The sequence below is a fragment of the Ochotona curzoniae genome, unplaced genomic scaffold (assembly GCF_017591425.1).
Source record: "Ochotona curzoniae isolate NIBS_2020 unplaced genomic scaffold, NIBS_Ocur_1.0 contig_2599, whole genome shotgun sequence".
NCBI lineage: Eukaryota > Metazoa > Chordata > Mammalia > Lagomorpha > Ochotonidae > Ochotona > Ochotona curzoniae.
The window spans coordinates 6,306,624-6,332,972 of record NW_024465520.1 but is presented as its reverse complement, the minus strand read 5'-3'; the positions used below and the strand labels follow the sequence as shown (position 1 = coordinate 6,332,972).

The 26,349-nt window shown below is 46.2% G+C and overlaps 1 protein-coding gene and 1 long non-coding RNA gene across 2 annotated transcripts in view; one reads left to right on the top strand and one right to left on the bottom strand.

Annotated features, from left to right (window-relative positions):
- WWTR1 (WW domain containing transcription regulator 1) overlaps positions 1 to 20,549 on the top strand; it is a 128,386-nt gene extending 107,837 nt beyond the window's left edge. The window contains exons 5-7 of the mRNA XM_040974772.1: positions 14,034 to 14,167; positions 15,902 to 16,014; positions 18,434 to 20,549. Coding sequence (XP_040830706.1) covers positions 14,034 to 14,167; positions 15,902 to 16,014; positions 18,434 to 18,618 — 432 coding nt within the window. The 3' untranslated portion in view covers positions 18,619 to 20,549. The remainder of the gene's footprint in view (positions 1 to 14,033; positions 14,168 to 15,901; positions 16,015 to 18,433) is intronic.
- Positions 20,550 to 21,586: 1,037 nt separating this feature from the next.
- Positions 21,587 to 23,906, bottom strand: LOC121152636. The gene is made up of 3 exons (XR_005883290.1): positions 23,823 to 23,906; positions 22,921 to 22,925; positions 21,587 to 21,596 (listed from the first exon to the last, which is right to left on the bottom strand). It is a non-coding gene; the product is annotated as an uncharacterized LOC121152636 (long non-coding RNA).
- Between the last annotated feature and the right edge of the window lie 2,443 nt (positions 23,907 to 26,349).

The following is a 26,349-nucleotide window of genomic DNA, read 5'->3' as shown; positions in this document are numbered from 1 at the left end:
AACTGTTCCAGAAAGTTTTACTGGAGTGGGAGGGTGGTTTGTGTTAGGTGAAAATTTTCTGTTTTGGTTTTATCTGATACTTTCAAAACTTACACATCCACTTCCATAAATGAATAATGTATTTCTTATTCATGAATGAATCATGTCATTTTCATCAAATAAATTCTAGAACATAATGTACCCACATAGAATGCAATTTAAAATACATGGAAAATTCAAACGATTTCTTAGACACAGCCTTTGAAAATAAAGGAAATGAAAATAAATCCTGCTTTTTTTCTCAGCTGAATCTAGCTTTATAAGGTAAGCACAGTTGTGCCTTTTACCCCGAAGATTTATGTTTAAACTTTCCTGGTTATATTAGGGTAACAGTTGTTTATCCCATTTTTAGACATACAGTATCGTGTTTCTTGACAGGAAATAATTGTGTGGTTGTTTTCTGTCTTAGAATAATAATTCCATTTGGGATAATTTTTCTGCTTTCCTGTATGGTGGATTAGCTAGTATTAGAGCAGCCTTTATGAGTTCTCTCTTGGTTTGATATTTAAATGAATTGAGTAAGCTTTTATTTTTTAATGTTTTTAATACGACATGGAGACCATTCTGCAAAGAAGGACTTCCTTGTCTTTCTGCCTATTTCTTTTGCTCCACCTCCTTCTTTCCCATGGAAAGCATTTCTGACAAGGGGTGGGGAGATGAGCCCCAAATTGTTCCTTTTACTCCAGCTGTGTAGGTGCCTTTGAACCAGCATGGCTGGTTCACGTTACAGGAATGCCAACCCCGCTTCTTAACTGCTGGTCCCTGGAGACTGTGGAACGTGGAGCATTTTGCTGCATCACAGGGAACAGGTGCAGGATGCAGGACAGCAGTGGCGCAAGGCTGTGCGCATGCGCCTATGGGAGCTCACAGAGTTCATCTGTGGGTGTGTGTAGTTAGGAGGAGGGCACAGCGCAGGAAGAACATTCTAAGACTTTCTGATTGTGGCAAGTTTTCTTTTTTCCTCCAGCCAGAATCAGCTTGCACTTTAAAGGTGTTATTTAAGGCCATTTGTGGACAGTGCAGAATGTTTGTGGAAAAATGAAGTTAAAAGTTAAGTTTATATTGGTGAGCTTATTGAAGATCTTGTGTACGCATGAATTTCATCATATTTTGACACGAAAATAAACGTAACTTTTATTCCATTTTCTTTAACCTTTTTAAGTACATGCCTGATTTTGGTGAATTCTGATATAGTCTTGATGAGTTTTGTTTGTTTGTTTGTCTTGGGCTTCTTTCTCTGTTCATCAATCCCGGGCAGAGGCAGGGAAATGGATGGGAAATAGGAGTGATCTTTGCCTCATCTGTTTAGCTGCCTGCCAGCATCTAGTAGGGGTTTGTGGGGATGAGGAAAGCAGTGGTCCTGGAGAGACTAGAAGCCCCCCTGTTTTCTTGGGTTCCTCCACTCTGCCCCACTCCCATGTTGTGGGTAATCAACAGAGCTGCCTTGAGTAAAGTCTCTAATGACCCAGACTCTCCTGTCACTTACAGCAGATCCCTCACAGGACAGCCTATCTCCTCAGGACCCTTGCTGTGCAAGTGGGCCTCTTCTGCACCTACCTGCAGTTCCACCCAGAGAGAGTCCTGGAGAAAGGAACCATGTGATGCTATGTCTTTGAAACAGAACAGGAAAACTAACAAAATGTAACAATTACTTGAACTGATCCATGACCGGTGGGAGGTCACTTCTGCTTTGTGTTTTTATTATTATTATTCTCTTCTTTTTTAAAGATTTATTTATTTTTACATGAAAAGCAGTCACAGAGAAAGAGAGATGAGAGAGAGGGAGAGATCTTCCATTTTTGCTGTTTGCTGATGAACTCCCCAAATGGCTACAATGGTCTGAGTTTGTCCAGACCCAAACCAGGAATAAGGAACTTCATAGGCATCCTCCACGTGTTGGGCAGGGCTCATGTATTTGGATCTTCTTCCACTGCTTTCCCAGGCACATTAACAGGGAGCTGGACCGGAAGTGCAGCAGCCAAGACTCTAACTGGTGCCTCTATGGGACGCCAGTGTTGGAACAGTGGCTTAATGTGCTGCACCACAACATTATCCCCTATTCTTATTCTTAAATGAAATGATAAATGAGGAAGGTCCTTATAAATTATATGCTATGGAAGAGTTCAGTTTCATTTCTCTTCCTCTTTCTTCTGCTGGAGCTATATCCTCTAGATATGTAATTTGATGAGGGTGGACTGTGCAGAAAGCAATTCTGAAGCCTTATCTCATCATCTGATGTCAGGACTGAAATCATGTCAAGATGCTAATTTGTTGCTAATCTGCAGTGAACCTCCATTAGTTCAAGATGCTATCTCATTTTTTTATTCATTGCTTCCTTCCTTTATCTCCTTATTCATTCATTCAAAATAAGCATTTATTTGGTAGAGAGTAATAGCAAGATAAGTGGGATAGAGCTGCCCTCAGATGACGTGTTTTTCAGTAGAAGATGCCATCTGTGGCTCCAGCATCCCATGTGGGCACCAGTTCATGTGCTGGCTATCCTGCTTCGGATCCTGCTGCCTGCTGAAGTGCCTGGGAAAGCAGCAGAGGATGGCTACCATGTGGGAGATGTGGCTCCGAGGCCTGGCCTGGCCCAGCCGTGGTCATTGTGGCCATCTGGGGAGTGAATCAGGACTTGGAAGATCACTCCCTCTATGTCTCTTCTTCTTTTTCTCTCTTGGTAACTTTGGCTTTCAAAGAAATGTTTAAAAATGGCATGGGTGGTCCATTCAGATTATTTAATCTGAATTCTATTATTTAATTCATTTTATTATTTAATCTCCATTAGGAGATTAAAAACATCTGCTACTTCATGAAGTCTTGTGGCTACCATCTTTGACTTTCGTTCCTAATACTGAAACTAGACACACTAGAGCACGATTCTATGAAAATGACCACAAATGCACCTTCATATTCTTGGCTTTTTCTAAAAGTCATTTATTTGAAAGGCACAGAGAAAGGGAGAAAAAGATTGATCCTCTGGGTCACTGCTCAAAAGCCTGCAACAGGTGGAGGTGGGCCAAGCAGAAGGCAGGAACATGGAACTCGAGTCAAGTCTCTTACATGATTGACAGGAACCCAACTACTCAGTCCTTCACTGGCACTGCCCAAGGCGCACCTAAGCAGGAAACTGGAATCAGGACCAAGTCAGGCTTTCAGGACAGGTGCTTTGATGGGATATGAATGTCCTAAATGTCTTAACCACTGTGCCATATGCCTACACCTTTATTCATTCTCGGCCGTCCCACAGGCCAACGAGGTCTTGAACAGCTATATAAGCAGAGCTACAGTGAGCCTTGGTGTCTCTGCTTCATTAGAATTTTTCTGAAGTAGGAACATTTCCTCAAATATGCTCTCTCCACCAATTGAGCTACTAGTATCTGATTATCAATCCTCTTGAAATGTGACAGGGGGGGCCACAAGAACTATAGTAAACATGGCCTTATTAAGAAAGTGGGTCATAAATCACAAGCATCATGAAGGACTTGTTCTATGTTCTGTGATACAGTTTTATTTTTACTCAGTTTCTTAAAGGCTGGGAGGCACCTTCAGGTTCCACTAAGAAAGCTTTTTTTTTTTTCTTTTGAATGTGGAAAGATTCGTTCATTCATTTTTAAAGGTTTATTTATTTTCATTGTACAATCAGATTTATAGAGAGAAGGAGAGACAGATCTTCTGTTGGAAGATCATCCTCGTGTAGCTACAATGGCCGGAGCTGAGCTAATCCAAAACCAGGAGCCAGGAGTTTCTTCTGGGTCTCCCACATGGGTGCAGGGTCCCAAGGCTTTGGACTGTCCTCCACTGCTTTCCCAGGCTACAAGCAAGGAGCTGGATGAGAAGCAGGGCCGCCGGGATATAGACCAGTACCCATATGGGATCCCAGTGTGTGCAAAGCAAGGACTTTAACCACTAGACTACCATGTCAGGCTGTATTAATTCATTCAAAAGGCAGAATTACAGGCACAGACACACAAAAAGTGATCTTCCATCCATCTGCCAGTTCACTCTCCAAGCTGGAACTCCATCTGAGCCTCTTATATGTTCGGCAGCAGCCTAAGGCCTTGGCCAAACTTCTGTTGCTTTCCTGCGTGCATTCAGAGGGTTGGATTGTTAGTGGACCCTCTACCACTCAAATCAGCGTTCATATGGGATGTCAGTGTTGCAGGCATGGCTTGACCTGGTGTGCTACTACACTGGCTCCAAAAGTGGCAGTCTTTGGGGGGTGGGGGGACCCTTAGTGGAAGTCTTATTTCCTGATTGCTTTATTTTTTTTAGAAAAGAAATTAGAATTTTGTTGGTGAAGGTTTTATTGGTAGAAAAATATTTTTTTTAAAAAACGACAATTACCGTTTTGTTTTGTTTTTTCTGTTTTTCAGCCTAGTGTTTGCTTTGTGCCTTGAAAGTCGTGATTGCAGCTTTCCCAAATGAAATGGAAAGTGTTAGGCGTTGGTAGGACTTTAAGAAGCAGACTTCTTAATTTCTGCATACTCATCTCAAGGGGCAGTCTCATGATATGAAAAACAGATGGGTGGGACACATAATATTGTGTCCTGTTAATATCATGTACATTTAAACAGAATGCCTCTGAGCTGGAGCCTTGGAAGACTTTATTCATGTCAGCCTCCAGGACCAGGCCGGCTTCGGTGACCCCTTCTCTTGCCACTGCTGTTGAGAAACCATTGTTATTTCCTAGCCTTCCCTCAGTGGGGCTTGGGGACCAGAAGAATGCAACTTGTCAAGCAAAAACGCTGACTCAGCCTAGCCTCTGGTTGCCAGAGCAACGGGGAGGCAGTTTGAAGGAGGCCTTGGTTTCTCCGCCAGATTCCGGGGATTTGCGGAGCTGCCCGCGCCAGCCAGCTCTGGGTAGCCTCAGTTCGGGAAGGTGCTGAGAGCTGCTTTCCGTCGGGAGAACATTCGCGACCTGCAGGGAATAAACAGTATAGCATCACGAAGCCCAGATGGTAGCTGTTTCAGACTTCTTCCTTCAGAACGTGGGCCTTGAGTTGCACGTTTGAAAGGCACTCCGTGGACATGCATTTCAAATTGACAGGGTCAGCCAGTGTGTAGTGAATTTGTAAATCCCTGTATAACACGGTGACCATTTCAGTGTGTTCTTTGAGTCACTGCTTTTAGCAGGTGCAGTGAGCTGACAATCCTGGCTCTTACTTCCATTGAAGTTCCCTCAAGGGGTTTTACTTACAAGTTGAAGATATCATTCACTTAGATTTTTTTTTTTCCTTGAAGTTTTATTTATTTGAGAGGCAGAATGAGAGAGATCTTCCATCTGTTACTTCAATTCCTGAATGGCTGCAGCAGCCAGGCCTCATCCAGGTCTCCCACGTGCGTGACAGGAGCCCAAGCTGCTAGCTCCCCAGGCTGCCAGGAGGCAGCTAGATCAACAGCAAAGCAGCCAGGACTACAACTGGTGGTTCCTGATGTGGGATTCCTCTGAAAACTGGTATGAATGGAACTTGTTTTAAAGCGGAGGGTCCACCAAGGAAATTCACCTTAAAATCACCTAAGTAGGAAGAAATACTCCATTTCAAAATCCAGTTAGCACTTTTAAAGTGTTACTTATTTATTTTTGTTCGGAAGGCGGAGCTTGAGAGCTCTGGCATCAGCTGACTTCACTCCCTACATGGCCACAGTGGCCAAGCTGGCTGGAGACAGAAGCACAGGTCACGCACATGAGATGCAGGCACCCAAGTACTTGCGTGTCTCCCAGGATGTGCAATTGACAGGAAGCTGGAATAGAAACTAAACTGGAGTTGAACCACACACTGTGACCCAGGATGTGGGCTTTCCCCTACAGCAAGCTGCTGTGCTGCTACAAGGCCCTCCCTTAACTTTGATTTTGTTGTTGTTGCCGTTGTTTTAAGAGATAGGAGTGTCTACGTTATCCTGTTTTCTTAATGTGATCGTAAAAGAAAACAGAGTGTATGTCACACTAGCTCGTTGCGCACATCCGTAACGACAAGAGTGACAGGCCGAGGGTATTAACAATGGCCCCAGGAAGAATCCTCCTACAGTAACAGCTTGGCAGCTGAGCATGTGTGATGAGGTTTCCAGAAAAGGAGGCCCCATAAAAAGGGACCATTTCTAGATTCCTTTGACCCTGATGGACATGATGGATGTGGGGAAACTTGTCCCTTTGCAGAGCAGGTTAATCATTCTGTGTTCTGTCTCTGCACTCCCTAGGGGTTTGGGCAGTGAGAGCAATTTCTCCGCTCCAGAAAGACTGCCAGGATTTTAAAATACTGCCTTTTTTTCCCCCCTTTTCTTTTGTTTCCACTCACCCCACCCACTGTAATTAAAACAAGACAGTCTTCCATTTTTGGCCATACACACTTCCCTGGAGCCCCGCACCCCTAAAGAGGCGATTGTCATGCGTGTCTCTTTGAAGTTCCTCCCAGGGAGGGCTGGCCCAGGGAGCTGCTCCCTCGGCCAAGGACAGGGTGGGCTGCAGGAGGCCTTCAGCTGCTCTTGACTTTCTCACCTCCTCTCTTGATTTTTTGCACAGGCCAGCTGCAGCCCCGTGGGGAGTTGGGAGGAAGGGAGGGTCGAGGGCTGTGTCCAGGGACATCTTCAGCTCGCAAACAGAGTTTGTCTGCCCCATCCTCCACCCTGCCCGTTTTTCCACTCGCTGGCCAGATCCCTGCGTGCTAAGAGAAGGTGTTTTTTAACCCACATATAATTATTTGCTTCAGAGAGAGACACAGACAACCACAGGCTCGCAAGGATCTCCAAGCCCTTATTTGGCCACTGTCTTCCACTCCCTTCTCAGACAGTGAGAAGAAATAAATATGGAGAGGGTGCAAAGGACTGGGGTGGTGCCTTTCTAGATCTTTCTGAAACCGGCCCTTCCAATCAGCATTTATGACTGTGTGTGAGGGATGTATGGTGAGGCCCCAGGGCACCAGCTCCACCCATATACATTGAAAAGAAGAATAAAATACATTCCGGGCAGTGTGTTTCCAACTCGGGGAGGAACCCCACGTGGGACATGAGACAGGCTGTTGGCTTCCCTTCACCCCTACACTGCCTGCAGGTGGCCGAGCCAGAGCCTGGCATTTCCATTTTATAGTTGGAGAAAAGGGCCAGAGAAGCAAAGTCACTCGCCTCTCAGCCAGTAAGTAGGTGAAAGGGCTGGGAACGTGTGGGGCCTGCCAACCTCAACCCTGGCTGGCTGGCTGCTTCCTGCTGAGCTGTTTGTGCTGGTGGGAACAGACACGGCTGGCTTGCCTGCCTTCAGTCCTTAGGCATAACCCTGACTCTACCAGCTCCGCTCATCAGCCAAGGGATCCTGGGGGAAGTTGCTGTTTCTCTCTGCCCCTTGCCTTCTTCACTGTAAAATGGAGACAGTGAGCTAGAATGCCCACACAGTAGCCTTTCCCACGCAGCCAGCAATACGCTGATTGTAGCTGATACTTCTGTATCCCCAACTCTTTGCTCATTCTATGGAGAGTCACACTGGGCCTTGCTCTAGGTTTTCTAATCTTTAAAAAACAGGTCCTACACGCCATGTTTTTTCTGATGAAGAAATTCGTCAAGGAAGCTTACGAATGTAGTCTAAAGATGCCACAGCTGTATATAAAAGCTGAACTGGGATTGAACTTGTGTCTTTTTGATCCCATAGTTGGTCTCCTATACCAGGCCCCCTGGACATATTTAATACCTTTGCATCCTTAGCTACTTTTGAGGCCTCCAGGAGCCGATTTTCCAGAGAAGTGAGAGGCAGCCAGTTCCCCCACTGAACCAACCCTGGACTAGAAAGTTCTGTCTGCTTTAGAGCGGGGCGAGGAGGGCTGTTCCCCTTTCCTGTGAGAGTCCGGGCTAGGCCCCTCGAATCTTCTGCTCTGCTGACATGCTTTCCCTCTTTGTCGTAGGCTGTGAGCCCTCCTCTCTCCCCACACTTCTCCTTGTCCTGACTCTTCTCTTCTGGTCACTCTTAGAAAAGGACTTCAGCGAAGTGTTGAACAGAGAGTTGGTGCAGCTTTGGGTAGTTGGCTCGGCTGGTGGGAGGAAGGTGAGGTGGCATATCTTGAGAAGCAATGATGGCCTGGTTCCTACTCAGGTGGAACGGAGCCGTAGTGCATGGTGATACCCAGGAGATGGGAGTTGGCTAGACCCGGCCATTGTCTCCCCATTGTGTGTCTTCTCCACTACACCCTTCCATGAGGTCAGGGCCCTGCTGACTTGACAGGTGCTGTGTATTTGCTGCCGAGGACAGCACCTGGGAACAGGCAGGCTTAGTAGCATTTGCAATGTAGGCGCAGATGAATGAACGTTTGTAGGGGCTGAGTCAGATCTGCCTCGGATTGTGAGCGCAGGTGGGTGGTCATGGCGTGAAGAGAAAGGTGGATGTTAGCGTTCGATGCCACTTTGGGACCAGGCTTGGAATTTCGGACACCAGCTGGGCTTGTTTATGTAGGAGTTTAGGACTGGGAGGAAAGGAGCGAGTGACTTGCTTTGGTTGTGGTGGTCAGCATGGGCATTCTGGAGGAGGTGGTGTAATGGGATCTGTAAGGCTGGGTGAGGCAGGGCTCAATGCTGAGCAACCCAGGTCCTGAGAGCCTGGGAGGCCAGAGGCTTGTTTGGTAGGACAGGGAGGGCAGCCACGGGGGAGGGAATCTGTAAATAAATGGATTAACTGGAGCAGGGATGGGAGAGCAGAGACAGAGCCAGGGCTCAGCTGTGCCTGCTCAGGAGGAAGCTGAGGACCAGGCACGGCCACACCCGATCCCTGGGCATCCAAGGCTTGAGTCACGTCCTGCAGACGCCTCCCCAGCTGTCACCCCTCTCTGCATGGGAGCTGACTTAGCTCAAGCCCCGTCTTTGGTCTTCGTGTCCTGGTCTAGGTGAACTTGGATGTTTGTTTGCCCTTTGGTTATGACGGTGCAAGGACATTGGATGTCACATGCCATCATGTTCATACTGCAACAAAAACAGCAAAACGCAACCCTCTCCTGCTTGGTTGGGGATGACTTGGTGAGGTTAGACTGGGTTTTTATACTGCTCATTTTTTTTCAATTCATAAACAGGCACAAATTCCAAAACAAAAAAAAAAAAGGCTGGAATTTTAATAGTTCTAAGTATAGTACTATTGTATTATAAAATATAATTGAGTGAAATGAAACTGCTTACCACTGTCCATTTGGTTCACATTTATCATAGGGACAGATAGAGATGTGAAAGAGACAGAGAGACAGAGAGAGATCTTCTGTGAATTCACTCTCCTAATGTCTGCAATAGCCTAGACTGAACCAGGTTGAAACCAGGAGCTTGGAACTCAATCTGGGCCCGGAGCAGTTGCCTAGCAGCTAAAGCACTCACCTTGCCTTGTACACACCGGGATCCCGTATGGGCGCCAGTTCGTGTCCTGGCATCCGTGCTTCCCATCCAGCCCCTGCTTGTGGCCTGGGAACACAGTGGAGGGTGGCCCAGTGCCTTGGGACCCTGTACCTGCACCTGCGTAGGAGGCCCAGAAGCTCCTGGCTCCTGGCTTTGGATCATTGCAGCTCTGGCCATTGTGGCCACTTGGGGACTGAATCAGCAGATGAAAGATATTCTCTCTCTCCTCTCTGTATATCTGAAAGAGATATACAGAGAACAATATATCTATTGCTTTCTTGGCCCTACTGGCGCCTGATGCTGGGTGTTACACTTCGCTCAGTCTCTACGAGGTTGGCCAGAAAGAAGTTTCTCATCCGGAGTAGATCCATTCCACACAGCAGAGGGGTTTTAAAATTGTTTTATTTTAGTTTTGCTTTTGTCTTCTGAAGCAGAAATACACAATTTGAGAAGAATTAAACTTTAAAGGTGATCCCTTGGCCAGGCACCTTACAGGAGATACTTTGCTTGGTCATCACGGCATCCCTGTCCCGTGGCTGCCTCGTCACCCTCCTTTACAGTTGAGATGTAGCGGGCATAGTCACTGGCTGGGAGTTGGCAGGGCCAGCCGAGCCTCAGATCCCAGCACCTGGCCCAAGAGGTCCTGCTCCTGGCCCCTCTTTTCCTCCTGTTCATCTGGTGTTCGCAGCAGGAAGGGGTGCTGTGGGAGCATCTCCTAAGGATGGGGAGTTTGCACCTGGACGATCGGAATTGTGCAAGAGAGCACTCAAATTTGTCTTTGAAAGTGAGAGTGGATATTTATTTTTGTTTCTATTATTCACCCTAACTTAAACCTGAATCGGATTTGGATTCTGATCCTACTTTTCATCTACTTGTGAAGCAAATCTGCACTGAGTAACCCACCCTTTGCCTAGCAAGGTGATAGATGGTGGGGACGCTGGACTGAAGAAACCTGGGGGGGGGAGGGGCTTACATTTGAATTGAAGTTACTATAAAGAAAACTCATGCAGGTTAAAGAGGAGGCAATGAAAAACATGAAGCTGTTTGATTTTTTAAAAAGATATTTATTTATTTGTTTGTTTTATTGAAAAGCAGATCTGCAGAGAGGATGAGATATAGAAAGAACATCTTCTGTCCATTGATTCACTCCCCAAGCGGCCTCAGTGACTGGAGCTGAGCTGATCCGATGCCAGGAAATAGGAGCTTCATCCAGGTCTCCCACACAGGTGCAGCTGCAGGGTCCCAAGGCACTGCGTCATCCTCCACTGTGTTCCCAGGCCACAAGCAGGAGCTGGACAGGAAGCAGGGATGCCAGGATTAGAACCAGTGCCCATACGGGATCCCAGTGCGTGTCAGGCAAGGACTTTAGCCTCTATGCTACCACCATGAGGCTGTTTTAAACAAGGGTCAGGAAGAAACATCCCAGAAGAAATGGCATTTGTAGGTGGCAGATGGTAAAGGAGGAAGTGAATTTAGGGAAGATCTCAGGAGTGGGTCGCAGCAGAGGGAACAGTTGGTGCAGGTGCTGGAAATGGGAAGAGCTGAAAGGACACGTATTAATGGGAGAGAATGTATGAGGGAGCATGGCAGAGAAGCAGGGAGGGACGGCAGCCCTGGTCGCCCAGCGGGGCTTAGATTAGCAGGACCTTCGAGAAGGATCTTAGGATAAGGTTCTGACTTTATCGCAGGCCAGCGGAAGTTGTATTTCCCCAGTTGTTGTTCAGGCACCTGCAGCATCCTTTCTGCTTCTCTTGAGTTTCTATCCTTGGAGGTAGAGAGTGGTAAGTGTGAGCCACCTACAGACAGAATGTAGCATTTCCTTCTCTGATGACTTGGGAGTCGTCGATGTTGACTGACAGTATTTTAGTTCTCTTTGATTTAAAACAGAGAAGAACAAATGTGAAATTGCACAGTGAGGCTTTTTTTTCCCAATGTGGTACATATAGATTCTTTCAGTTTTGATTATGAATAACAGTTTCTTATAATGTCTGTATCTAATGGGCCACACACAGCATTGTTTTTATGCTGTATGCATGAGAAATTTAAATGAAGGAGGAAGTTTAGGAGTGAGTGTGTAGCGAAGTGATTCAAATTGCCAATAAGATGCCCTTGCCCAACAGCGCACAGTACCTGGGTTCGATTCCCCCGACTGCATCTCCAGAACCAGCTCTCTGCTAATGCACATATGAGGAAACAGAGGCTGTGGCATAATCAGTTGGGTTCCTGTTACCTATGTGGTTGGAGTTCCTGGGCCAATTGCTACCACTGTAGGCACTTGAAGAGGGAGTCAGCAATAAACTTGGTTTACCTGTCTCTCTTCGACTCCCAGATTCCTAGATAAATACTGTTGAAAAGAAAAGAAAATGTGGAACTCCATGCTTTACATCTGTTCTCTGACATTTTAAAACTTATTTTCATATTGTATGTCATTACTGATAATAAATTATGTATTTTCAACCCCATGAATTTCAGAAATTATTCTTACTATGTTTAGATTCTGACCTCCTGAAAATCACAAATTCAAACCATACTTTTAAGACATAGCAGTAAAATTTAGTCAAGGATAAAGATTGAGCTGGTGGGATGGCTAAGTTTGTTAACCCACTGCCTTTTAGTGCTAGCATCCCATATAGGTGCCAGTTCATGTCCCAGCTGCTCCACTCCAAACGAAGCTCCTGACTCCTGGCTTTGGATTGGCTCAGCTGTGGCTGTTGCAGTCATTTTGGGAGTGAACCAGTGGTTGGGAGACCTTTTTCTGTCTGTTTCTCTCCATAAATTTGCCTTCCCAATAAAATTGAAAAAAAAAAAGTATAAAGAAATGCACCATCACTCACTTTCATATTGAAAAGGTATTTGCTTAGAGCTGTGCTCAAATTGATTCAGAAAAGTGTGAATTAGACACTAAGGTTACTCATGCACACTGTTTGTCATGTGAACAATCAGAATTTTTTTTCTAGATTTGTTTAGAAGCTACCCCAGGATTTGAATGATGGACTGAAATCATCTCTAAATAAGTCTTCATCTTATTTTGTTTGCTACTCATAGGCTACATAGGAAAAAAAGTGTGAAGTATTCTGATTACTTGCCAACTGCGTGAACAGAAATGAACCACAGATCCTTATTTCATTGTAGATTGATTTCCTATCAGTCAGGGCTCGTGGTTTGTCAAGAGTTGTGATATCATAACGTGAGTGAACTCGCAATGGAAAGTTGTAACTGGGAGCTGTCTGGTTTTGCCTGGGAGCTATCGAGATAGCAGTTAACTCTTCCCAGGAAGAGAGCCAACCAAGACACTTCCCCCAAGATGATGTCATTTTCCGTATGTCATGGTGTCTGTAGTCTTGGGGCCTGAGGGATGGTGGAGGAGACACACAGACTTCAGCTTGGAAAGAGGAAGAGCCCTTGGCACATGTTGGGCATGGGTCTGCCATGGCGTGAGATGCAGGGATCAACACACCAAAGTGTCAAAATGGGTCAGACTTCTGATGCTTGTACTGCCTGAAAGTAAATGGAAGTCAACGAATTCGGAGCCTTTGGGGTGTACTCTCCTTGGCGAAGTAGCACCAGCTTTCTAAAAATAAGAGATATATTTATTAAACATTGTATGTCATATAATATATTTATGTATGTATTGATATGTGATATTTTATATATACATATTATATATTTTGTGTGATAAGTATACTGAGACCCTAAGTCCGTGGGATTTGAATTGGATCTACATAGTCTTATCAACCCTCAGCTATTTTAGTTAACAAAATTGTCAGATGAAAAACTGACTGGCATTTTTTTTTTGACCCTTAAAATTTTTGATTAATATTGATTAGCTTTTTAAAGCCAATCAGGGAGAGACCGACGGACAGATAGGGGTGGGGTGTCTTGGACCCCCATCTGTGATCCACTCCCTGAGTGCTTGTGATGCTCCGTAGCCACGCTGAAAGTGGGAGCCCAGGGAGGTGGCCCCTACGGATGGCAGGAGTTCAGATCCTCGAGCTGTTATTGCTGCTTCCAGGGTCTCCATTAAAAGGAAGCTGGAGTTAGGAGCTGGAGTTGGCTCCACACACCCCAACATTCTCACAGGAGAGGCAGCCCACTCCAGAGTCCTGATTGATCTGCTAACTACCAGCCCCTTCACCGACTTTCTAACAAACTTTTAAAAACCTATGATTGTTTTCTCCTACCCGTTGACACAGAGTCAGACACACTTCCATATGGAGCCGGCTTTGCTGGCTTGTGAGTGGCAAAGACCAGACTGTACATGTTAGTTCAGGGGAATCTGATGGCTTTGATTGATTTGGTTCCTGGGAAGCTGGGTAAAGATAATCTACTCTCTGAAACTGCCTTGAGGGGGTCATTGTCCTGTTTGGGCAGTTAAACAGTTGCACGGTTGGGGCAGTTGCAAAATAAGCGATCAGAGGCCAAATATTAGCTGGGCTTCCCCTTTGCTTTGTGGATGTGATAAAGCGACTTAAGTCTGGAAGACTTTCTGCGCTAATGATTTCCTGATGATTGGGACTTAGCTGGCAACGAGCAGAAAATGCTTTTTTGTATTTGGTGAAAAGATGTCATGTGACATTTACTGTGCTCCAAATTGTGTGATGCTTGAGTAACTGACCTCTCCCCCTGCTTGTCGCATCGTGTAGGAGGCTGCTCTCTGCAGACAGCTGCCCATGGAAGCGGACACTCTGGCCACGGTTCAGGCTGCGGTCAACCCACCTGCCATGACTCCCGACATGAGGTCTGTCACCAATAACAGCTCAGACCCCTTCCTCAATGGGTGAGTCGGTGCTTGGGGACCATTGCTGTCTGTAGTATGTGATCTGGATCATCAGATGGTCTCTGTTTACACTGGAACAGGTGTGGAGGTAGAGGGTGGAGATGAGTACAGAGGGATGAGTGGGTAGAGCTGTCAGACGTGGAATTAACCCCTAGTCAATAGTTTGCAAGCAGAAATGGATTTAGATTTTAAACAAGGTGATGTTGTCTAGAATTACACTTACGAGAATCCTGTGGTTTGAAGGAGTCAGCAGGATGAAAGTTTGTAATATGACAAATTGAGAGCAAAGCAAGAGGGAGCATTTCTGAGATGTGGAGAAGGTCTGTAGTTAGCAGGATAGTACAGTCAGTGGTTGCTCTCCGGCAATGTGAAAGATTATTGGGGAAAGAGCATGAATGCCACCGGAAATTCATTCCCCTTTTCTTGCATTTTTGATGTGAACCCAAAGTTATAAATTAAAAAATTAGTTAAAACAACTGATTGTTAAAAACTGAAACCCAACAGCAGAAGGAAAAGTTGTTAAGTGGAAATATCCTGATGAGTAGAAATGGTGAACTTGAATTGTAGTCCTTGAAACACAAGCAACACGTTATTTCCTATCTTTTCTGCCTCGGCGGATATTTTTGGTAAACAAACAAGTACAGTCTTAAGTGCTATTAGAGAAAAGGAGAAACAGCAGAAATCATGAGGGGAAAGGAGCTTTTAAGTTGTTGACTTTAAAGTAATGACTGTACGGAAAAGCGTAAAGACTGACGTAGGAGACGCTCAGGCACCCAGCACCCACGTTTGCCGCATTTCCGCCTAATCGTATTTTATGTAAATAATGTGTTACAGTTAATATTTGAACCCATCCCTGTTGCCACTGAGATCTCTCTTTTTTTTTTTTTCTTTCTTCTAGTAAGTAGGCTTGGTATTCGGAAGGTGGTGTGTCCACCACATATAATTTTTTTTTTATCAATTCGTTTTCATTTTATTTAAAAGGCAGAGAGACAAAGAGAAACAGAGACCTTCCTTTCACTGGTTTGCTTGCGACAGCCAACCAAGGCTGTCATTCCTGTGCACATGAGCGTATATGTCCATACTGAGTCAATATCGGTTTTTATTTTGAAAACAATGTATGTAAATTGTGTCACACTTTATATATAGAACGGTGTCCATGTTAATGAAATTGGTGTCAATGTCCTGTAAATTAGCAATTTTATTTTTGTTGTTGTCAAAGGTGTATTTATTTATTTGAAAGGCAGAGTGACCAGAAAGAGAGGGAGCAACAGAGATGTGCTAACTGCTGGTTCACTCCCCCGATGGCTGCAGTAGCCAGGGTTGGGCCAGGTTGACACCAAGCACCAGGAGCGTCATCCAGGTCTCCCACAAGGGTGGCAGGGGCCCAGTGCTCAGGCCTTCTTCCACTGCTTTCCCAGGCACATTAGTAGCAAACTGAACTAGAACCAGTCTAGCTTCAATTCAAACTGGTATTCATATGGGATGTTCTTCCTGCAGGTGGCAGCACGCTGTTGGCCCCAACGAATGATCAGTTTTATGTGGTTACCACTTATTTTAATGGACTTAGAACATATTTCAAAGTTAAAGGGAGACATAAACTCTGCTTCCTTTTGTTGCCTTGCAAGTTAGGCAGACTGTTGGGACATACTAGCCTAGCGTTTTTGTGACTGTACTTTCATTGTCAAACTTCTTTCGCGGGCTTGCGTCTGAATTTGTCCATCTTCTGCCCTCCAGAGGGCCCTACCACTCCCGGGAGCAGAGCACCGACAGCGGCCTGGGGTTAGGGTGCTACAGCGTCCCCACAACTCCAGAGGACTTCCTCAGCAATGTGGAGGAGATGGATACAGGTAGGAGACAAGCTGCAATGGCGTGCAGTGTGGTCGTGCTTGACAATAGTGTCATCAGACACCTCAGCCCTAAAATCCAACCTGAAGCACTAGTGCCCAGTAGCGGCATCGAGTGACAACTGGAAAGCCACCCGACGATTAGTACCCAGTACGTTCAATTCCCAAACTCCTGCAATAGCTTGGGCCAGGCTAAGCAGGGAGCTAGGAACTCAGGCCAAGTTTCCAGTGGGTGAGGCTTGGACTCAACCTACCTGAGCCACACTTGCTGCATCTCCTGTAGCATCTTATTGTTGCCCCAACAGCCGCTCCTGAGAACAGGATTTTCAACTCTGTTTTCTTGACCTTGTTTCATATAGCCCCTTCATCACTACCATTAAGAAGGCCTTATCTGCTTTATCATATTCTACAGTGGGTATTGGTGTCATGCTAGATTATAGTTGTAACATATGGGTCACTTCTCTTGGGACGTGGTCCTGGTTTATGTGGCTCTACCACTGTGCATAATTTTTTCGTGTCACTGACTGCATTTGGGAAGTAGACAGCAGGGACATTTGAAAGCAAAGCAACTCAGGGGATTCCACGTGGCCAGCTCTAAGTTCCAGGGTGGGGACAACATTTTGCCTCAGCATTTGGAAACAGGACCAAGGTGACTTTCACCTCCTCCAACCCAGCCCGCAGCAAGCTTCCCTGATATTGTTGCCTTTTGTCCTGTTCTTAAGAAATGGGGCTTCCAATTGTAAAATCCAAATTTGCTCTTCTAGATCATCTTGGACCTCATGGTAGACCTGCCAGAGGACACCCTAGAGCCAAAAAATGACATCTGAGGTGTGCAGTATTTGGAGTAATTCATTCGCTTTTTCCATCATCATCACTGATGATGGTTAATTGTTTTGTGATGAAAGAAAATAAAAGATGCTCTCAGGGTCAGAGATTTGGCACAGGTTTGAAGACAGCATTTGGGACACCCGCAGCTGTACTGGGGTGCATTGGTCTGCGTCTCAACTTTGTTTGCAGTTCCAGTTTCCTGCGAATGCGCACCTTGGGAGGCAGCAGTAATGGCTCAAGCCCTCAAGTCCCTGCCTCCCACACAGGAGACCTGGATGGAGTTCTTGGCTGCCAGTTTTCCTTGGTCCAGCCCAAGCGCTGAGGGAGTGAACCAGCAGGTGGAGGTCTTTTCTCATCTGTCTATCTTGTTTCTTTTTCAGCCTTTCAGAGAAATGTATTAATTGCAAAAGTTGTTTTCCTCAAGCATTTGCTCACAGTGCCTGTGTTTTGCTAGGCTCTTGTAGAAGGTTCCTCCCTGTGCTGTGAACCCAAATTGTGGCTGGGTCACAGAGTCACATTCGTAGGCAGGTGTCTGCCCAGTGCCATGCTGGAGCTGCCCACGTGGCTTTCCCTGGAGCACCTCATCCAAAGTTTCGGGGGCCAACCTGGTCTGTCCTGCGAGGACTCAATGCAAGAATAGTTTGAATTGCTCATTTTCCTCTCCTTTGGTGTTTGACTTCAATGTTCTGTCTTCTCTCTCTTTTCGGTGTGAAAATTACTTTACTGCCTTTGGAACAGTCTTAGGTAGCTCCTTCCTGTGTTTAAACGTTGTTTAGTTTCATCTTCTAAACACTGGGGAGCCAATAAAGATAAAAAGCAATTAAATAAGCCAAAAAAAAAAAAAAGAAGGAAAAGAAAAGAAAAAAGAAAAAAAAAAAAGCCCATGGGGAGATTTTTTTTTAAAAGAATGGATTTAATTCTTAAAATTTTTTTTTTAAAAAAGATGTATTTATTTTTATTGGAAAGATGTACTAATTTACAGAAGAAGGAGAGACAGGGAATCATCCGCTGGTTTACTCCCCAAATAGCTGCAACAGCTGGAGCTGAGCTGATCTGAAGCCAGGAGCTTCTCCTATGTCTCCCACACAGGTGCAGGGTTCCCATGCTTTGGGCCGTCCTCCACTGCTTTCCCAGGCCACAAGCAGGGAGCTGGATGGGAAGTAGCATAACTGGGACATGAACCAGCACCCATATGGAATCCCAGTGCATACAAGAGAAGGTTTTAGCCAATTGAGCCATCCTGTGTGGCTCTCTCTTGGAATCTTTTTAGCACTTATTTGAGAGGCAGAGAGACAAAGAGTGAAAGCTGCCACTGGTTCACTGCCCCAAATGTCTGCCCTGGCTGGGGCGGGGTCAGGCCAAAGCCAAGAGCCCAGAACTCCTTGGGAGTCTCCATTTGGTAATGAGGCTTGAAATACTAGAGCCATCACCATGGACTCCCAGGAGGTGCATTTGCAGAAGCTGGGCTCAGCATCATTGCACCTGTTTTAAATGAGGGTCAGCAGTGGGCTGGCTGAAGCCCTGAGAATGAGAGCTGTGTCTGTCAAGGGCTTCACAGAAGGGATGACAATGGTTTGCTTTGCTTTCATTACAGGAGAAAATGCAGGTCAGACACCTATGAGCATCAACCCCCAGCAGACCCGTTTCCCAGATTTCCTTGACTGTCTTCCCGGGACGAACGTTGACTTAGGAACGCTGGAATCTGAAGATCTGATCCCTCTCTTCAACGATGTCGAGTCTGCTCTGAACAAAAGCGAGCCTTTTCTGACCTGGCTGTGACCACTACTGTTGTAACGTGGGTGCAGCTGGGACCTGACGTTTCCTGGGCCTCTTGGAAAAAGCCATGGAGCAGAGCAAGCGTGCGTGCGCAGGTGCTCCCCTCTCTGCCTCCACGACTCATGCTCACTCCCTCCTTCCCACGGGGCCAGCCTAATCATTGCCTGGTTTGCATCAACACTCACTTAAGCTAAACAGAAATGCATATTCTATCTTCATTTTCTGCAAGCCTGCATTCCTCTGAAAGAATACGCAGAGTTGCCCCCGCTCTGTCTATCTCTCTATCTCCCTCTATCTATCTGCTCTCCCACGGCCAAACTTTCTGGGTGTTAGGTGAAATTCATCCATCACTTGAGTACAAACCATTCAGACAGGCAATTTGGTCCAGGAAATGGGCAGAAAATTAGATCTGATTTACGGTTTCAAAGGCTATACTGATGATGATAGCAGTTCCAAATGCTTTAAAAATCTTTTTAACTTGAGCTTTAGAACAACAACAACAACAAAAAAAATCATTCTATGGCTGGTAAGATTCTGCTGTGTGGGATACAATGCAGTTTTGAAGCCCTGCTGGCTCTGAGAGCTCTTTTACTGCGCACGTACCATAGCATGCCTCGTCCTGCCTGCTCCATTCCTTTCGGCTGCATGGTATCCAGATGGCATTGGACTGCCAGCGGGAGGCCCCCAGCCGTGGCCGTCATGGTCTTACACCTCTGAGCTTAGCAAAGAGACCAGTTTGGTACTAATTACAAACATGAGTGGATCAAAACTTTTACAAGTTGGATCTTTTTTAAAATGGTGGCTAAGAATTTGATAATTTTATCGAGCAATGTAATTTTGTTGTCGAGGGCAAAGGGCAGTCAGATATTGGCAGATCAAGCAGCGGCAGCTTTTTGTCTTTACAACTCTGCTGAAAGCACACTCAACAAGCTGTTGCTTTTCAATTCTGCTTTTAAGATGTCAAGTGTTTAAAATAATCCTATCTATGAAACTGTGTGAAGGATGAAGCAGAAGCCTATGGTGGAGACATATGTTTCTGAATTCAGCAAAATTGATTGCTAAGTGTATTAGCCTAATCCTGTTTGCTATAGTTGGTATCAAAAGGCATGACCTATGTACTCAATACCTCTTATGTAACCAAAAACCATTGTTTATTCGCTTTGAAGGACTGAGAGCGCGTCATGTTGAGCTGGCACGCCATCTATTTGCATGGCCAATGAAGTCCTCAACTGTTGAATATTTTGAACTGACATTATTTATAGTCTATGAATTTAATCTTTTGTTTGAAATTCATTCGTAATTCAGGTCTCTGAGAGGAACCTTTCAATTCCCAACTGCGGGGAGCTTATTTGTTGGGGATGTTTTTTTGAGGTCCTGATGGATCGACAGGACTGTAGGTCTACAGAGCGGATTTGATCTTGTGGGCAAGAAGGCAAGTGCAGAGGTGGGAGACGAGGTGGAGCCGACATGGGATGCGGTGGGCACGGTGCCTGTTGTGAAATGGAAAGGGACAAGGGATAGGATTCCCCCTCCCCCCAGAGCAAGTCGGGCAGGAGGTAGGAGAGGGGACCCCAAAGGACAGAGCAGCGATTCTCTTCTGCAGCATTTCTACCCGAAGAATTTTCTTGTCGGAGAAACGAAGGCTTTGGTGCACTTTTCGTGGGACGCAGAGGGGCAGGGCTGGTGCTGGGTGCCCTGTCCAGGCTGAAGAAGTAGGCAGAGAAGAGCGTGGACCTGCTGCGGCCTCTGACACCATGGAGGGATGTCCTTTACCCCGAAGGACCCGTGCTTTATGTCCCCTGTTCCTTCCTTTTGTGTCCTTGGAGCAGTTGAGGATGGTGTTTCTCTTGCTACTACATCGAAAAGGAGCGCTATATCTTTTTCTCTTTTGTTAGCAAAAATTGCAAAAAGAGTTGTACATTCTTTCTAAGAAAAAAAAAGAAGAAGAAAAACAAGGGACCTAATAAAACTCAGCAGTGTTACTGTATTTTTTAAAAAATATTTTTATAGACTCATTTTCAGGTTTTTAAATAAAGAAATAGCTACCCCACTCTCTCTTTTTTTTTTAAGTAGTTGAATCGTTGATGATTTCTATTATCAATTCTTAGAAGTGATTTTCTAGTAAGCTTGTGGCATTAGAAAAATACTAAGACTTTTGTAGCAGAATGAGTTGAAACATTTATTAATAAATATCATAAATATTTTTCCAGAATAAAATACGGACCTTAACTATGTGTTTACTAATAGAGGAAGCCAGATATAATTTTGTTGTTGCTATTTTTAGGGCCATAAAGTGTGGCCTTTGTTAAAGAACACTAAAGCCAGAAATCTTAAAATAAGGGCAGGTTTTTAAACGGCTGTTTCCTATTATTGTAAGTGTTAAAACCCTTGCAGAATTCATGATAAGGTGCTATTTATACTATATTTCTTATCATAAGACTGCCAGGATAGCTAGTCTTATTCTGAAACCAATCAGTAGTCCCCCGACTCCCCCCAACCCCCCTCTTTTTTTTCTTTTTTTTTTGCCATGGAAAGGACATGTTAAACGTGAAATGGAAAACTTCTAGCATGCTCCAGGGATCCTTTTCCTGATGCATTTTCCTGAAAGTAAATGGATTTTGGAAAGTGGGTTGTGATTCTTATCTGAGTCATTGCTAGCTGGTGTTTTGAGCAGAAGGGTTAGGCTGGGAAATGCCATCCCTCTCCTGGCCAGGTGTGGGGAGCACCGAGACCAAGCCCTGGGGTGCTGTCGCCCCCACGTGGCAGAGGAGCTCCCTGCGGATGGTGGCCGGGTGGCTGCTCTTTCCAAGTTGTGTTCTCAAGCTGTAGTTCTCGGTAGAAGCGACTTTGGAAAGGACAGCTTTTATAGGGGGGAAAAAAATAAGCTGTTGAAACAGAAAAGGACATCGTAGACTAATTGGGAAAATGGGCGATTGACGGAGACCGTTTCCCTAACCCACTGCATCATTTCTGTACTAGTACTTAAAAAAAAAATCCTACTTCTACATTCTGTTATATGACATGTGTGTGTATTTTTAATTTAGAATGTTAGCATACAGGGATATGCAACCAAATCAATCAGATCAAACTGTTTTACCTGGAGTTTGGTACTGGTTTTTACTTTTCTGATTCTGTATAAGAAAAATAAATACAATTGAATTTCCACATGCAGCCTTTTTTCCCCTCCCTTTCTCTGTGTGTGTCCTTTCTGGAGGTGGTGCTTCTGGAGCAGCTGATGTAACGCTCCTGGCTGACCAAGAAAGAAAATTCTCTAGGCAAACTGTGTTTTGGCTGCCATGCCATGTCCCGAATGTCCACCCAATTCTGCTTCACATTTTATTTGAAGAAGTCCACTGAGCATTTTAAAGGTGTGTATTTCACTCTGTCCTGCCAGCAAGCACATCGTGTCTGATGAGACATCGGCGCTGCAGGGGTCTCATTCTTTCCTTTTAGTAATTCGGTGCGTCCTCTCTCATTGTCAAAATGCAAACCGAAGTGACAGCTCGTCCTTCATTCCGAGATGGGCCTTGTGACAGTGTATTATCTCTGTCTGTTGAGCCCTTTGGTTTCATTGTCCTGTTCCTGTGTCTACTCAACAGGAAGTGACAAGTGAGAGCACCTGCAGCTCAGTCAGTGCTACACAAAGGGATGTTGCTCGAAGCACCTTGCCCTTCATCCAGAACCTACAGCTCACGCACTTAGAAACCATATTTCATTGTTAACGTGTTTTTTTTTTTTGAAAAAAAGATACATTCATTTATTTATTTGAAAGACGAGTATCAGATTGGGGAGGAACAGAGAGGCCTTCCATTTACTGGTCTGTTTCCCGAATGCCAGCAATAACCGGGGTTGAGCTAGACTGAAGTCAGGAGCCAGGAGTTTCATCTGGGTCTCCCCCAGGTGGGTGGCAGACCCCAGCACTTGAGCTACCAGCTACTGCTTGTCATGCAATAGAAGGGAGCTAGATCAGAAGTGGGGATGGAGGGCCGGCTTAGTAGCCTAGTGAAAGCATGCACCAGAATTCCTTATGGGCAACAGTTCATATCCCGTCTGCTCCATTCCCATCCAGCTCTCTGCTTGTGGCCTGGGAAAGTGGTAGAGGTTGGCCCAAAACCTTGAGACCCTGTACTGCAGGAGACCCGGAAGAAGCTCCTGATTCTTGGCTTTGGATTGGCTCAGCTCCAGCCATTGTTGCCAATTGGGGGATGAACCAGCAGATGGAAGATCTTTCCCTGTCTCTCCTTATCTCTGTAACTCTTTCTTTCAATAAAAATAACTTTGAAAAAGAAGAAGTGGAGTTGGGACTGAACCTCAGGCACTTTGTGTAGTGTATAGATTAGATTCTTAACAGACAACATACCAGGTGTCCTCTGCAGGCTCTATATCCTCCGTGTACAGCCGGATATGCTGTCCACTTCTCTCTCTGAGCCACTGAGGTGGCCCAGCCCTGACACATGCACTCCACGGTCAGCCCATGAAACCTGCAATCCTCTTCATGGCTGGAGTTCTGGGTCCAGCGGTTCAACTGGGGGGGTCCCCAAAGAGACATCATCTGAGGCTATCCAGGCCCGATTCTTGTGTGTGCTTACCAATTACAGGGTCTGGCACAGTCAGTCGCCCAAATCAGCCTAATGCACACACTGGTGATTACAATGGCTGGGTCAGTTCTGACTCCAGCCCTGTCTTCTATGCAAGCCAATGGGTGCTGCAGTCCAGCCCGATCCTTCCCACTGCACAATCAGCTTCACGTAAACCAGTGGGAGCTGCAGCCTAGTTGGAACGACCCACAGTAACCCCCACCAGTCCTGCCCCCTGCCCTGGTTCATGTGCCTGTCAGTATGTACCGCTGACTGATCCAGTCTGTCCCACACCCCATTCAGCTCTTGTACATGGCAGTGGGCATTAAAGCTTAGTTCAATCCAACCAGCCCCCTATCCAGTCCGCACTGCTGCCAGTGGGTGCCACTCTCTAACCATGCCTGCTCCTAGTCCTGGTTCTCATGTTCACCGGTGGGTGTGGCAGCCCAAGAGGGAAGTGCCACTAGTTCCTTAATGGGTCTGTTCTCACACCCAGACCTTTCACTCTCCAGGTGGTTCTGCAGTCAAGCTTGACAGAATTTGCACCCAGGCCAGCATCTGCCAGCTGAGGCTGCAGCAAAGCCCAACCAACCTTCACCCACTCTGGTTTATGCATATAATAATGGGTACAGTCAGCCCAGCTTGGTTTTCCCCGATCCAGCTTACATGAAGGCCAACACATGTTGCAGCCCTGCCAGGCCTGGTCTGCCCCCATTCCAGCTGTCATACTCACCAGTGGGAGTGGTTCAGCAAAGGAGCACCATGCAGACCCCCACAAGACTCATACCTCTCCTCCTGGGCCTCACTAGCGTCCTGCCAGCTGGACGCTGCAGCTTAGTCTGGCATGGCCCACCTCACATTGGCTCAGTTGCTTCCATCCCTGGCTCATGCAAACCAGTAGGTACTGTAGCCTACCTCAGCATGACCTGTGCTCCAGCCTGGTTTCTTCATTTGCCCGTGAACTAGGGTTGGTTGGCTCTGTGTGGTCTGCCCCCTCCTAAAAGCAACTCACACACTTGTGAACAGATGGAGCTACCTTGCCTGGGCCGCCCAACACCCAGGCCTGGACCATGTACTTATCCTAACCCACAAAACGGAAATATGGGCCAATCATATGAATATAACATTTTGGCCAACATAGATACATGATCATACTACGTCGAGATCACACATGTTGTATCATGCTGGGAAGATTTGGGGGATAAGTTTCTGAATATCTAGGGAAGGGTCTAGGGATTCTATTGCACAGGTTAAAGTGCTACACGCTGTGTTGATATCTCACAGCCCCCAGCCGCTCCACTTCTAAGCCCACGCTCTGCGCCTGGGAAAGCAGTGGGAGACAGCCAGAGCGCATGGCCTTGCCACCCACGTCGGAGACACGCACGCAGCTGCAGGTGTCTGGCTTTGGCCTGGCCAGTCCTGGCTATATCGGCCACTTGGCAGGTAAACCAGTTTGTGAAAAGGCTCTCTTCCGGTCCACCCCCACTCCTGCCAAACTTTCAAACTAATTCATTTAAAAAACCCTTTATGCCTTTCTGGAGAAGGCAGCATGTTTTCTCTCTCGTGTTTCCTGTGCACATTCAGTGACTGAGTACGTAAATGAATGGACCCAAGATATTTGTCAATTTGTATTTGTATTTGTCAATTTCATATATACATGCCTGGCTAGTGGCTATTAGTGGCCCTGAAAATGTAAAACAAAACAAATAGGGTCCTAACAGTTCCGTATTCTTTGATATCTTCAGGAGAAATCAAATCTTAGAACTCAGGCCCTTGGACCAGCCAGCTGTCTACAGTTCACTGTCTGAGGAGGACGCTAAGGCCTCGAGCGCTTGGAAAACTCAGAAGCCACGATAGCTCCCAGTGGAAGCTCTTCCATTGGCCTTGGGCTTGTCATCCCTCTCCTATGGACTGATTCTTGAAATAGACCCCTTGTTTTTGTTTTGTTCATTTTAAAATTTCTTCTTAATATTGTTTACATAGTTGAGAGGGCTGCACCCCCATGTGGGCCTTTGATTCTGGTGGGGAGTTCAAGCCCCAGAGGAAGGTGGGTGGCACATATGTTTCAGGTTTTGTTTTGTTTTTCCCTGGGGTGGGGAGCAATCGTTTGATGATGCCTTAGACACCCGACGTGGGGAAGAGTGTCCCAAAGGTGCTACTTCAGTGGTTTTAAAAGTTCTGAGAAGTTGTTTTGATTGTTTCGGGGTAGAGAAAATCCTTCCACAATATACTGTTTGACAAAGTCCACCTTAGATCCAAGAACATGCTGCAAAGCTTGGCCGCAATTGTCTAGCCTGTTCTGCTTTCCTTCCTCTGACAAGGCAATTGACAACTCCTACTGGCTTAGATGAGCTGGCAGCCATGCCCCCCACGTGCATGTGGACATGCTGTCTACTGCACAGGCATTAGCAACTGAGGCCCAGTCCTGGAATACGCACTCCAAGGTTGGAGCACACATCCTGTGATTTTCCCCAAAGTCAGGGTCTGAGTCCAATGGTCCAGTTGTGGAGTCTCCCAAGAAACATTGCCTGGGGTGACCTCAGACATGACTCTTCCGTGTACAGCAAATGCAGGGTCAGGGATCTGTCTGTCACCCGTAACAGCCCAGCAGAGCAGTCTCAGAGTTCCCCTATCAAACCCTTTCCCAGCCCCAAAATGTGCACGTGCAGGCGGGTACTTTGATCAAACCTAGCATGGCCTACCTGGAGTCTCAGCTCTTGCTGGTGAGTGTTGCAGCCTAGCTCAGCCAGGTACAGCCCACACCCAGTCCTAGCTCTTGTGCATGCCAATGGATGCTGTAGCCCTGCCTTATCTGGCCTGTCCCCAGCACTGGCTCTCGTGTTCCATGGTGGGAGCTGCAACCCAATAGTAAGTCCCCTAAGTTCCCCTACCAGGTCTGCTGCCAGCCCTGGGTCTCATACATGCCAATGGGGGCAGCGTTGACACTTGGCATGGTCTGCCCTCTATCCCAGCCCTCGCATGTGGGAGTGAGTGCTACAGCTTGGCCTCACCCTCTTCTAGCCTCAGATTCTGTATCAGGTGGGTTCTCGTCAGGTGAGTTGTGTGGTTCAGCCTGGCTCCACCCTTTAAGTTCTCTGTGCAGGCTAGTAGGTACTGCAGTCTCTTTGAGGCAAGCTCAGAATTCCCCTACAGAATC